Below are 14213 nucleotides of genomic sequence, written 5' to 3' on the forward strand. Positions count from 1 at the left end.
GTGCAAGTTAGTTCAACAATGACCGCTTTACAGTGAATCCAAATGGTGTTTTTCTCAGTCCAATACAAAACACCTATCCATCAAAGGCAAGTAAAGAATCAGACCTTGTTTGCCCATCCATGCTGTTGAGAAATGCTTCTTCAAATCAATTCTGATCCACGTTCCCCTTCCTAAAATTAATCTCAATATTCACCATCTCTGACTCATCAGATAATTGCACTGGTTGATCTAATTTGATGTGGAAATGCCGGCTAATTTGGACAGTTTTTTTAACTGTCTGCCTTTTCTAGGAAAGTATTATGGGCTTCTAAGCTGTTGCTTTTGCTTCTTAGGGTGCCGCAGGTGTATCTGGCGCTCCTGGTGCACGTGGAAGTCAAGGACAAAAAGGTGAAATGGGGCCATTGGTAAGTGATCAACTTAACCAATTCAAAACTTGGTTCAGAGTAAAATGAAGGTTGGATGTGCTATATTCATGCTTGCCATTGATTGATGTCTTGGAATATTTTATCTTCAAAAATAGCAACTTCCATTTGTAACTGCACAAGGTTCAAACCATACAGATCAGATGAGAACATAGGCATTCCCAAATTATTTGTCAAAGCTAAGCTGTGCCCTGTTGATAGGAGAATGAGGATTGGTGTGTGGAAAATCCAAAGGTACCCACTGGTGGAACATGGAGCTGTTTGTGCTGCACTTGTAAAATCCCATCAAATCTATCACATCATTTGGCTTTCCCTCACTGCATCGTTTTGCCCACATCTTTGGCCCAGCTGCATACTTGGATATGAGTACCAACTTGCAAACATCACACTGCTTCCTATTTTTTCAACAGAAGTATGTGGAAGAATCAGTGCTCCAACTTTCTTTTCATCAATGGCGGCAGACTGAATCTCTGCATACTTGCATTCAACACTTGATCAGAAATCCGCAAAGTTCCTGCAGTCTAACGGGTCACTTCACAGGACAGCTGTCCTCGATGTAGTTATCCCCAATTGTTGTGCAATGATACAATAACTATAGCTTGATATTTCTCCTTCCCATTTTTAACCCTAATTTAGGATCTCCATGATCTCCATGATATTTGAAGATAGCTTTGAGCTTGAAATCAGTGAGCAATATTAATGTCCACATACTTAAAGAACCTGCAAGAATTTACTCTGCCTGCTATTTTAATGGCAGTGCTAGCTTTTTAATTCCCCACAAGGAGAACTTTAGTTCAATTAATTGAACATTCAGACGCTAATATTGAACATGGTAATTTCAAAAGTCTTTATGGTTCTCACTGTTGACTATTTCAAGCTGTGTGTATTCAAACAGATTTTAGATGGTTATTTTTAAGTTTCTTGACTTGCCAATAAATTAAACTCAGATGTGACCTTAATGTAATGATCCATAAAATAACATTATCATGAGATTAGCCTTGTTTTTGGCTGATCCTGATCTAATATGTATTGATGGAGCCAATTAGAGGAGGCGATGGCCTCGTGGTATTATCGCTAGATTATTAATCCAGAAATTCAGCTCGTATTCTGGGGGCCTGGGTTCGAATTCCATGGTGGAATTTGAATTCAATCAAAAAAAATCTGGAATTAAGAATCTATTGATGAAACCATTGTCGATTGTCCTTTTGGGAAGGAAATCTGCGGTCCTTAGCTAGCCTATGCCTCCAGAGCCATAGCAGTGTGCTTACCTCTCAACTGCCCTCCAAGGACAACTAGGGATGGGCAAATAATGCTGGCCAGCCAGCAATGCCCGTGCCCCACAAATGAATTTTAAAAATTGCCTTTTGTCTTCAGTTTACTCTGAAAGTCTTTGGCTGGAATTTTACCGGCACGCCCGCCCAAGGCTCGTAAGATCGTGCCCGAGGCCAATGGAGAATGCTGTTCTGCAAGCTTTGCCTGTGGACGTGACAGTAAAATCAGGGCCTTTGTCTAGATCTGTTTAGACCCAATTCACTGTTTAGTTAGCAGATCGAAATGGAAGTGTATTATTTGCATCAAATTCTCTGAAGCCAATTTATTAGCAGTATTTCAGAGCAAACTTTGACATAGGGAAGCATACTGGTGGTGCAAACTGCATCAGGATTGGAGGGGTAGCCAAGTTTTAGGCCACAGATAACTATTGATGTCGCTGGACATGCCAGCTCTGTGCTGTGTGTGAATTGCAGATACCTTTCAGCAGGCAATACAACAATACTTTGTTGACCCAGACCCTGAAAAGTTAATTCCCCACCAACGCTGTGAGGGAAATGTGTCAGGGACGGTAGATATTGTAGGCAGCATCTGTTGACAGCACAGTAATTCAGGATTTTGCTGGCTGGCCATCCCTTGGCATGCCTTTCATGTTGTGATTTTCTTTTTTTACGATTCACTTTTGGGATATGGTGTCACTTGTAACGCCAGCATTTATTGCCCCTCCAGAACATGTAGAAATATGACATTAACCTAAACTGCAAATAGCAAAAAGTAATAGCAATAAAATAGACTTTTGAATTTAACAGCTGCTTCACATTAGAACTCTTGTTCTTTGTGGGTTAAATTATTTTTGTTGGTTGGATTGACAAAGGCTTGCAGTAGACACTTATAGGAAAAATGGTGTAATGTTCTAGGATTTCAGACTGGTTTCCAGATATAGTTCTATCATAGAAAAATGTAGAAAGTTGCATATGGGAATGTAGACCACTAATAGATCAATGAGGTTTCTTTGGCAACCTTTCAGTTCCACAAAGTGAAGAATTCCTCACACATCCTTCAGCTAAGGTAAACTCTTGGGAAGTATTCTTCTGAGGACCTATTGTTAAAGAGTTGGTCAGTGTGTTGATCTGAATTTCCCCTGTGTGATATTTGTAATGAATTGACGAACTTGATATTGAAGTTTCTTTGTGTAATATTTTCCATGCATTGATTAGCACTTTGAAATGAAATTCCTCTGTGTAACATTTGCTATGAATTGATCAATGTGTTGGCGTGTAGTTCTTCTGTGTAATATTGGTGATGAATTGATAAACTCATTGAGGTGTAATTTCTTTGCTTAATACTTGCAGCGAAGTGAATAACATGTTGGCGTGGTAGTTCTTCTATAATATTTATAATGAACGTATGAACATGCAGTGATGAAGTTTTTCTGTGTGATATTTGCAATTAATTGGTTAACTCATTAGGGTATTTGTTCAGTAGAAATAGTGATTGGAGAATATCACCCAAATATTTGAAATACTGCACAAAGCTATTCCAATCCTATGGTTTTCGGCTGAAACAATGGGCGGAATTCTCCCACATGCCCATAGCGGGTTTGCTGGAAGATGGTTGCGGAGACTGTAATGTGGCAGGGGCCATAAAGTCAGAAACGTGGCTTAGAATCACACCGCAATTCTCCCAATGACAGTTTAATTGGGGGTCAGTAATCCTGCTGGCAGGAGGTGCAAATGCAATTTGCATTCATTTGCATCTCATGAAACCAGGAGCCCACTGGTGTCCTGTCAGGCTTTCCAAAATTGTGTCATGCCAGCAAAAAACCATTTTAGCATTAAACCTGATTGCTGGCGTGGACAAGGTAGTCCTTGGTTCGCTAATCCGGCTCCGCTGAAATCACCCAACCCATAAAGTAAACAATCTAAATGAAATTTCTGAATTAAACCATATCACACTGCACATAAATATAAACAACCCTGGCGCATTGCTTCACCATCTATCTCCTGTGTGCATTTGTCTGTCCTCCTGTTCCTATCCACGTTACCTCATTGGTTGCAGCATGGCTGATATAAGGCTGATATATGACTTCCATGTGGGCAAATACAGTTAACTTGCAGGATGCCTGGAACAGCCCTGGCAAAAAGCATGATCATGGACAGCACCAGCTCCTGGCAGCAAGCAAGCTTACACATGGACAGTCTGAGCTTCCATGCCAGCAGCCTGATCTTGCATAACTTCAGTTTGTGCTTCCATTGCAGTATCCAGATATTCAGTGTTTTCTGCTTGTCCTGAAATGAAAAGTGAGACATTGATCTTCATATGCTGCCTCATGCTTGGGTTCCCACTTGTACGACTTGTTCCCACTTTGCCACGACTTCCACAATAGAAAGGATAGGATCCAAAATCTGTACAAATCCCTGCAGCACATTTGTGTCAGAGTCCTCCATGCTTCTTGACATTGACAAGACGTTCCAGCAGACCCAGCAATGCACCAGGCATTTCACTGTGCCCTCCAGGTTTCTCCTGTAGGCCACTCCTTCAAACTTCTCAGCTGAGTCCTCTACAGTGAAATTCATGTGTGACCCCATCCTAGAGTAAATTCGCACCTGAACTACTTTGATACCCTCCCCAGGCTGCAGGTCAGTTGTGCCCAGGGTCCCACTATGTTCAGATCCTGCCTGTAAGCTATCTTCTATGATGGTGGCAGCTGCAAGTGTGCAAACAAGTGTTGGTGTTTCATCATCAGTGTCTTTCCTGCATTTCCACCATTGCTGGGTCAGGTTGCAGTCCTTGGGCATCTAAAAGCCATGGAAGTAAGATTGTGGTGACGGGAGTGGGAGAAACATTGGGTGCATGCTTACACCATCTGCAGCTTGTGAATCAGAACAGATTGCGGGATGAGGGTGAAGTGAAGGAGGGTAGTGCTAATTGGGGACTCTACGGTGAGGGGGTCAGATAGGCGTTTTTGCGGACACACATGGGACTCTCGGATGGTGGTTTGCCTCCCTGGTGCAGGGGTCCGGGATGTCTCTGGTCGAGTCCCAGAAATCCTGAAGGGGGAGGGAGAGGAGCCGAAGGTCGTGATGCATATAGGTACTGCTGACATAGGTAGGAAGAGGGAAGGGGTCATGAAAAGAGAATATAGGGAGTTAGGTAGACAGCTGAGAAAGAGGAATGCAAAGGTAGTAATCTCGGGATTGCTGCCTGTGCCGCGGGAGAGTGAGAACAGGAATCGGTGGAGAATGAATGCGTGGCTGAGGGACTGGAGCAAGGGACAAGGATTTGGGTACTTGGATCATTGGGACCTCTTTAGGGGCAGGTGTGACCTGTTTAAAAAAGACGGGTGGCACTTGAATCCCAGGGGGACCAATATCCTGGCGGGAAGGTTGGCTAAGGCTACTGGTGAGACTTTAAACTAGAAAGGTTGGGGGGAGGGAATCGAAATGAGGGGACTGAGAGCGAGGAGGTTAGCTCGCAAATAGATAAGGAATGTAGACAGGGTAAGAGGGAGGTTAGACGAGTGAGGGAGAAGGGAAGTGCTCAGGCTGAAGGTCTGAGATGTGTCTATTTTAATGCCAGGAGTGTAGTGAATAAAGTGGATGAGCTTGGAGCGTGGATTGCTGCTTCGAATTGTGATGTGGTGGCCATTACGGAGACTTGGATGTCTCAGGGACAGGACTGGGTGCTTCAGGTGCCAGGTTTTAGATGTTTCAGGAAGGACAGGGAGGGAGGCAAGAGAGGGGGGGGAGTGGCACTGTTGATCAGGGATAGTGTCACGGCTGTAGAGAAGGTGGACGCCGTGGAGGGACTGACTACGGAATCTCTGTGGGTGGAGGTTAGGAATAGGAAGGGGTCGGTAACTTTGCTGGGTGTTTTCTATAGGCCGCCCAATAGTAACAGAGATGTTGAGGAGCAGATGGGGAAACAGATCCTGGAGAGATGTAGGAATAACAGAGTTGTCGTGATGGGAGATTTTAATTTCCCAAACATAGATTGGAATATCCCTAGGGCTAGGGGTTTGGATGGAGAGGAGTTTGTTAGGTGTGTCCAGGAGAGTTTCCTGACACAGTATGTGGATAAGCCTACTAGAGGAGAGGCTGTTCTTGATCTGGTGCTGGCTAATGAACCTGGACAGGTGGAGGATCTCTCGGTGGGTGAACATCTTGGGGATAGCGATCATAATTCTATCTCCTTCACGATAGCATTGGAAAGAGATAGGGTCAGGCAGGCTAGGAAAGTGTTTCTCTGGAGTAAAGGGAAATACAGTGTCATCAGGGAGGAAATTAGACGGGTAAATTGGAAGGAGGCATTCTTGGGGAAAAGTACCGAAGGAAAGTGGAGGATTTTCAAGGAATGTTTGTCTGGAGCTCTGCATGACAACGTTCCGATGAGACAGGGGGGTGTTGGTAGGGTACGGGAACCGTGGTGCACGAAGGTTGTGATGAACCTGGTAAATAAGAAAAGAGAGGCGTACAGAAGGTTCAGAGAGCTAGGAGGTGTTAAGGATTTAGAGGAGTATACGCGATGTAGGAAGGAGCTTAAGAAGGAAATTAGGAGAGCGAGAAGGGGTCATGAGAAGACCTTGGCGGGTAAGATTAAGGAGAATCCCAAGGCTTTCTACAAATATGTCAAGAGTAAAAGGATGAGATGTGAAGGCATAGGACCCTTAAAAGGTGAAGGGGGAAAAGTTTGTGCGGAACCGTTAGAAATGGCGGAGGTGCTTAATGAATACTTTACCTCGGTATTCACGGTGGAAAGGGATCTGGGTGGTTGTACTGCTGGATTGCGGAGGACAGAAAGGATCGAGCATGTGGACATAAAGAAAGAGGATGTGTTGGAACTATTGAATGGCATCAAGGTTGGTAAGTCGCCGGGACCGGATGGGATGTACCCCAGGTTACTGTGGGAGGCGAGGGAGGAGATTGCGGAGCCTTTGGCGATGATCTTTGCATCGTCGATGGAGACGGGAGAGGTTCCGGAGGATTGGAGGATTGCGGATGTGGTCCCTATATTCAAGAAAGGGAACAGGGACAGCCCGGGAAATTACCGACCGGTGAGTCTAACCTCAGTGGTTGGTAAGTTGATGGAGAGGATCCTGAGAGACAGGATTTATGATCATCTAGAGAAGTTTAGTATGATCAAAAGTAGTCAGCACGGCTTTGTCAGGGGCAGGTCGTGCCTTACGAGCCTGGTTGAGTTCTTTGAAAATGTGACCAAGCACATTGACGAAGGAAGAGCGGTGGATGTGGTCTATATGGACTTCAGCAAAGCGTTCGATAAGGTCCCCCATGCAAGACTTCTTGAGAAAGTGAGAGGGCATGGGATCCAAGGGGCTGTTGCCTTGTGGATCCAGAACTGGCTTGCCTGCAGAAGGCAGAGAGTGGCTGTGGAGGGGTCTTTCTCTGCATGGAGGTCAGTGACCAGTGGAGTGCCCCAGGGATCTGTTCTGGGACCCTTGCTGTTTGTCATTTTCATAAATGACCTGGATGAGGAAGTGGAGGGATGGGTTGGTAAGTTTGCTGACGACACCAAGGTAGGTGGTGTTGTGGATAGTTTGGAGGGATGTCAGAAGTTGCAGCGAGACATAGATAGAATGCAAGACTGGGCGGAGAAGTGGCAGATGGACTTCAACCCGGATAAGTGTGTGGTGATCCATTTTGGCAGATCCAATGCGATGGAGCAGCAGTATAAAATGAAGGGTACCATTCTTAGCAGTGTAGAGGATCAGAAGGACCTTGGGGTCCGGGTCCATAGGACTCTTAAATCGGCCTCGCAGGTGGAGGATGCGGTCAAGAAGGCGTATGGCGTACTAGCCTTCATTAATCGAGGGATTGAGTTTAGGAGTCGGGAGATAATGCTGCAGCTTTATAGGACCCTGGTTAGACCCCACTTGGAGTACTGCGCGCAGTTCTGGTCACCTCATTACAGGAAAGATGTTGAAGCCATTGAAAGGGTGCAGAGGAGATTTACAAGGATGTTGCCTGGATTGGGGGGCATGCCTTATGAGGATAGGTTGAGGGAGCTTGGTCTCTTCTCCCTGGAGAGACGAAGGATGAGAGGTGACCTGATAGAGGTTTACAAGATGTTGAGGGGTCTGGATAGGGTGGACTCTCAGAGGCTATTTCCAAGGGCTGAAATGGTTGCTACGAGAGGACACAGGTTTAAGGTGCTGGGGGGTAGGTACAGGGGGGATGTCAGGGGTAAGTTTTTCACTCAGAGGGTGGTGGGTGAGTGGAATCGGCTGACGTCGGTGGTGGTGGAGGCAAACTCGTTGGGGTCTTTTAAGAGACTTCTGGATGAGTACATGGGATTTAATGGGATTGAGGGCTATAGATAGGCCTAGAGGTGGGGATGTGATCGGCGCAACTTGTGGGCCGAAGGGCCTGTTTGTGCTGTGACTTTCTATGTTCTATGTTCTATGAAGGAGGATTATGTATGAAGATGCAATCAATTTAGATGGTTTCAGTTCCACCATGGACCATGGCCACTGCTATAGTGCCGAATAGACATGCAATCATGCCTGTCCCCCAATTTAGATGCCTTCAGTTACGCGCCATATTGTCCTACAGGAGAGAGGGAATGTATGAATGAGTAGAGTGCAATCTGTTTGGGTGATATGGCTGCCATGGTTGAATATCGAGCGGAGCATGCAATATGTGAGATGTGGGTGTGAGAATTGCAGCAATATTAAGTGTAAGGTTGAAGTGGAGCGATGGATGTTAGGTATCAGTCATGACTGATGGCCATTGTTGGTTGGTGAGTTATGCAGATGTGGTGCAGGAACAGTGTATGAGGCTCATTTTGAAGTTGGTGTGATGCAGCAATTGAAGATGCATTCTTAACCTTAAACACTCATGTGGGGTCCATGAACTTTTTTCAAAAAGCACTGCATCTAGTGTATGAAGCTAGTTGTGCAGTTGTTTTGATATGGCGTGTGAAGTTTTATTCACATCAACCACTCATGAGGTCACTGAACCTTTGGCCCTCCATCCATATCCAAAGGCCCAAACTCCTGATATTGAATGGCTATTTAGGCACACTGCCTGCACTAAGTTTGTTTGGAAAACCCCAGGTGGATAAATCTCCACCTCCTCCGCCAAGGCCTTCAGCGCAGCTTCAGAAAATCTTGGATCCCATTCTCTGCTTTGTTGTGCATTTATTAAATGTTCTCTACATCAAATTAATTTTAAAATGACTTCCAAAACTTGCTTCAGCCAGATTGCACTTTTCCTTTAGTAGGTGCGGAATACCTGTAAGTAATAAATGTTAGCTTTAACTCTTGCTAGCTTTTCTCAATTTTACAATCTCTCCTCAGGTTTGTAACCACTCAACAATGTGCTTTTCTCTGGCTACATGCTACAATAATTTAAATTAACAGGCAGTATAAAGTTTGCATACTATCTATATTGGAAGCAGTGGACACTGAGTAAACCTCCATTGTGAACCCTTCAGTGCTTTCAGGTCACGGTCAAAATGATAACATTTTAAAATAGAATGCAATTCAATTAATTTATTTTTGTATTTTTCTTGTATAGGGCCAAACTGGTTCAAAGGGAGAGAAAGGTGACCGGGTAAGTGTCGAGAGTTAGGAGATTTTATCCTCCAGTTAGGGGAGATGGTGGAGTAGTGGTAATGTCACTGGTCTAATACTCCCAAGGCCGAGGCTAATGCTCTGGGGGCCTTGGGTTTAAATACCACCATGACAACTGATGGCATTTAAATTTAATTAATAATGAACAAGAGATAAATTGGACTGAAATTGGTCTTGGACAGTTTTCCTTTACTATTGACTTTATCCTTACTTCTGAGTAACCCGTTTGTGACTTCAAGCCCCACTTCAGAGACCTGAGACCATAATCTTTGCTGACATTCCAGTACAGTACTGAGGGTGCTGCACTGTGAGGTATGTCATCGTTTGGATTAAGCAAGGTGTAAAAGATCCTGTGGCACTCACTGAAGAAGAACCAGTAAATTTTCACTGGTTTGCTGACGAAAATTCATCCTTCAGCCAAGACCTACTTGCTGTTTGTAGGGCTTGTTGTGTGAAACTTGGTGCCATATTCCTACAAAACAATGTGACTGTGCTTTAAAAGTACTTCTTTCGAATGTACTGAAGTTGTGCTTTTATAAATGCCAGATTTCTTTTATCTGCATTTAATTAAATTAGTGATATGTGGTTTCTCTTTTAATGTTTCTAGGGTGACTTCGCCCCTCAGAACATGATGAGAGCAATTTCAAGACAAGTCTGTGAGCAGCTGATGAACAGTGAGTACAACTGAAAGTTGCCAGGAGAAACCAGAGGGATTTTGTGGCAGAGAGCTGGAAGTGGTTTGTGGTGCTCCCGGTTTCCTGCACTTGAGTCATCAATCAGTGCTACCTGATGTACGGTCTTGTGTATCTGAGTGGGGTGGGGCTGGGGAGAATCACACATCATTTAGCTTGCTGCACTCAAATTTTCCATCTTATGCCACACATTGAGGTTTTCCTCTATGTCACATGGGCTGACTGACAGAACACTGATTCAGTGTTCAGTTGGTTCTGGTTGATGTGATCATTCACATAACTCTCCTTGGCTGACCCCCTCCTTCACCAAGTCTGCAGCTGTGACTGAGAGGCATTGACCAAGTTTGTACATGGGCCACCATCACTCTTGAAAGGGCAAGATCCCAAATGTACCTGATGACCCCACAGAGTAGGAGTAGTTCATAGATGTTTGCCAACATGTCAGGATTGCTGACTGAACCATGGGCGAGCCCAGTGTATCCATGGAGTCCTTTCAGAGTAATGCAGACTCACATATGGACAGGGTGCATGACATCACCATTGGGGAAGAAGACATCACAGGTGAGACACGCAACTGACACCAAGCTACATCATAACAGATCAGTTGCCTGTGCATTTCCGTGATTTATCTGATCTCTTCCCACAGCATGAGGACATTCAACCAGGTCCCACCCGAGACAGGGAAGAAGTGCCCCTATGGTCAGCCCAGAAGCAGCACCACAGACACTGCTATCCACAGGCGCTTTGCAAGACACACACACCCGCCACCCCCTGGTCCACCACCATCCACCCCGGTACAACTTTGAAGTGGCATCTTGCCTCCTTGCTCCCCCTTGGAGCTAAGTCTGTCGGGTCCCCACGTTTCAGAACCTGTACCAATTAACGCGCTTGAGACTTCCAGCTGGAGGGGCGAGAGTATGGTGAACAGCCATTGAATCGGCCTCCTAGCCTGCTAATGAGATGCCACAGAGGCCTTTTGAATATTAATAGGCTTCCTGCCTGTTCTGGCCCAGAACCCAATTGGTGCCAGTAGCACAGCTTGGGAGGGTTGCAGCAGGTTTGGCGCTGTTGGTTTTCTGCCAACTCCCGATTCTCTGGGCCACAGCCCCAGAGAATCCCCCCCGATATCTCATTTTATTAATAGATTGTCTGGAGAGAGGGAAAGGCTATATAAAAATGAAAGATATATAGACTGTAAGGTCCTGTCATGATAGGCAAATAGGGTGGATCAAACTCAAAAGGTATATATCTGTACTGATGTTCTGCTGCCAACATACCAACAGCAACCAAGCCCTATGCTTCCAGCAATATTTAAAGTGTCTTGAGGGTCCTTAGAGTCAGAAGCAGGAAATGAGAACCTATAACAATTGGCCTTCCAGCAATGATTGGGAGCCTACAGGCATTGTACAAAAGCAAGCTGCTTAAAGCTTTTCTCCCTTTTCTACTTTGTGAGGTCTAGCTGTGCGCTAATTGGCTGTTGGGTCTCCTTTATTAAAACTGAGACTACATTCCAAAAGAACCTCATTGGCTGCGGTGCTTTGGGTCATACAGAGGTTGTGAAAGGCACTACAGAAATGCAAGTCTTTCTTCCTTTCTGCATGGAAACCTGCAGCAGATCAGGATTAGTGAATTGAGTGCAGCAAGAGTTTACTGGAAGTTAAATAATAAAAGAACAGAAATGTGTATATATATATATGCACTCACACATACACATTTTATATATATGTATATATATTTGTAAATGATATGAATTGTATAAGTATATATATATAACATATTTAAGTTTATGAATGACTCTTGTATGGCTGGATAAAAGACATTCATAATCTGTCTATTCAAGGACTTCAGTTTTCAAACACTGGAATTACGTCCATTTTTGATGGGATGATTGGGTAAAGTTCACATTTTGGAGCAGGTCTGCATTAATTACCAGCTTTTTCCTGAGATTGACCCCATGTAGGCTAAGGGTTGCCAACCTCACAAAGCTCACAGCATGTTGCATACAAGCTCAGATCCTGTCCAGGTCAAAGTGCAGCAGCTGAACCACATCACCTCACAATGATTACCTCATGTTCAAACCAATCAAAAGATGTATTGTTTTTTAGCTGTACAGTCAATCAATGGTGAATGTTTATTGTTTAAAACAGCAATTTAGAATGAACACATTGTTTGATGCTGTCATATTGATAATTGTACCCTCCATTTACCATATCAGATATTCTACTTGGAAATGGTCAGAAATATCAGCTGTGGCAGAAAGCAGAATCCGAATTATAGTATTACATAAAGAAATCAGTAGTTGGCTTGAGATATTGTTAAGTTTTGTCTTTTAATTTTGCAGATCATATGAGAAGAGTGAATTCATTGATAAACCAGATCCCCAACGGTTACTACTCCAACCGAGCAGTTCCAGGGCCACCCGGGCCACCTGGAACACCAGGCAGTAATGGACAAGTAGGAGAAACAGGGCCCCCGGGTCCATCAGGATTCCCAGGTACACCTGGTGTTCAAGGCAGACCAGGTGAAAGAGGTACGAAACATGCAATCTACACTTTTCAAGTGCCCTAACCAGACTTAAAACTCTTTATTGAATCACTGAAATTTATACCACAGAACAAAGCCATTCAGTCCTTCATGTATGTCAGTTATTCAGCCTGACTAACATCCTACTCTTGCTCCATAGCCCTGTAGGTTACAGCACTTTACGTATATATCCAAGTACTTTTTAAATGTGATGAGAACTTTGCCTCTCTACTCTTCCAATGCAGTATTCCTTGATCCTCGTTACCCTCTATATAAGGAGGAAACCATACAGCTTATTAAGCCTGCTCCATCACTCAATTTAATTTTGGACTTCAACTCCCCCCATATCCCTAGATTCCCTGATGGAGCAATAATCTGTCTATCTATCTGTAAAAAATGTCTGTTCAACTCCCCAGCTAACACTTCTGCCAATTACTTTAAATCTATACTCACTGGTTATTGGCCTCTCTGCAAAGGAAAATAGATCCTTCCTATCCACGCTGCCTAGGCTCCTTTAGAATGTTATTCACCTAACTTAAATCTCCCTCAGCTTCCTTTGCTCCAAGGAAAATAAACCAACCTTACCCAAATTTTCTTCATAGCTTAAATTCCCTACTCCTGGCAACAAGCTCATAAATCTCTTCTATATCCTGTCTAGATGTATGCAGTAACCTGGCTACAACCTAAATAGTGTTTACAGGGAGCCCTCACTTAAAGTGGTGGTTACATTCCTGAAAATCGCCACTTTAAGTCAAACCCCTTTAAGTGAAGCATGGTTACAAATAGGAGTCAACATTAAAGCCAGTTTAGATTCCTGATGACTTTTTTCCCAGAAAAATCAGTTGTAAAAATTGAAACACTGTACCATAGTCTGAAATACTGTATTGTAAGGGAATTTAAAATTGCTGCCTTGCCTGCAGGTTCATCCTAGCAGAGATCTCTTTAAAACACCAAAATGGTGCTGATCGCAGGCCAGATTCCGCACAGAATTACTGGCCTGGCTGCACCAACATGCACATGATGGTGTCAAGAATACTGCACTTCAAATAAGACCCAGGCATAAAAAATAAAGCCCTTAAAAAATTTAAAAGGGGACATGTGAAACAAGGACTTACTGTATTCAAGCAAATTACTGCGGATGCTGGAATCTGAAACCAAAAGAGAAAACGCTGGAAAATCTCAGCAGGTCTGGCAGCATCTGTAAGGAGAGAAAAGAGCTGACGTTTCAAGTCCAGATGACCCTTTGTGAAAGCTCTTACTTACTGTATGCAGTTCTAACACAACTTCCTCTTATGATGAATGTTTCAGTTAATACAGGAAAGAATCCATTTTCCTTATTAGCCACCTTTATGCCCTGCTTTCTTCAGGTACTTGTGGACATATGTTCCAAGGTCTCTCTGTTCCTTCTCATTCATAATGTAATGTGTATTCCCTTGCCTTGTTTACCCTCCCCAAATGTAATACTTCACGGGGGGAATTCTCCAGCTATTCACGCTGGGGGATTCTCCAGTCCCACTTCCTCCCGCGGGTTTTGCGGTGACATTGAGTGACATCAATGGGAAACCCCTTGGACAATGGCAAGACCAGAGAATCCCGCTGCCAGTGAATGGCACACCACCTCCCATCGCCGAGAAACATACGGCTGGGAGGCCAGTGAATTCCCCCCAACATTTTTCTGGATTGAATTCCATTTGTCATATTTTTGTCCACGTGACC

At 44.1% G+C, this 14213-nt stretch overlaps 1 protein-coding gene across 2 annotated transcripts in view; it reads left to right on the forward strand.

The window, feature by feature from the left end:
• Positions 1 to 14213, forward strand: part of LOC144504285 (collagen alpha-1(XII) chain-like) — a 284762-nt gene that overhangs the window by 250923 nt on the left and 19626 nt on the right. For both annotated transcript variants that reach the window (XM_078229390.1, XM_078229389.1), the window contains exons 61-64: positions 333 to 404; positions 9227 to 9262; positions 9890 to 9956; positions 12316 to 12504. In XM_078229390.1, coding sequence (XP_078085516.1) covers positions 333 to 404; positions 9227 to 9262; positions 9890 to 9956; positions 12316 to 12504 — 364 coding nt within the window. The remainder of the gene's footprint in view (positions 1 to 332; positions 405 to 9226; positions 9263 to 9889; positions 9957 to 12315; positions 12505 to 14213) is intronic.

This window comes from Mustelus asterias, chromosome 15 (assembly GCF_964213995.1).
Source record: "Mustelus asterias chromosome 15, sMusAst1.hap1.1, whole genome shotgun sequence".
Taxonomy (NCBI): Eukaryota; Metazoa; Chordata; class Chondrichthyes; order Carcharhiniformes; family Triakidae; genus Mustelus; species Mustelus asterias.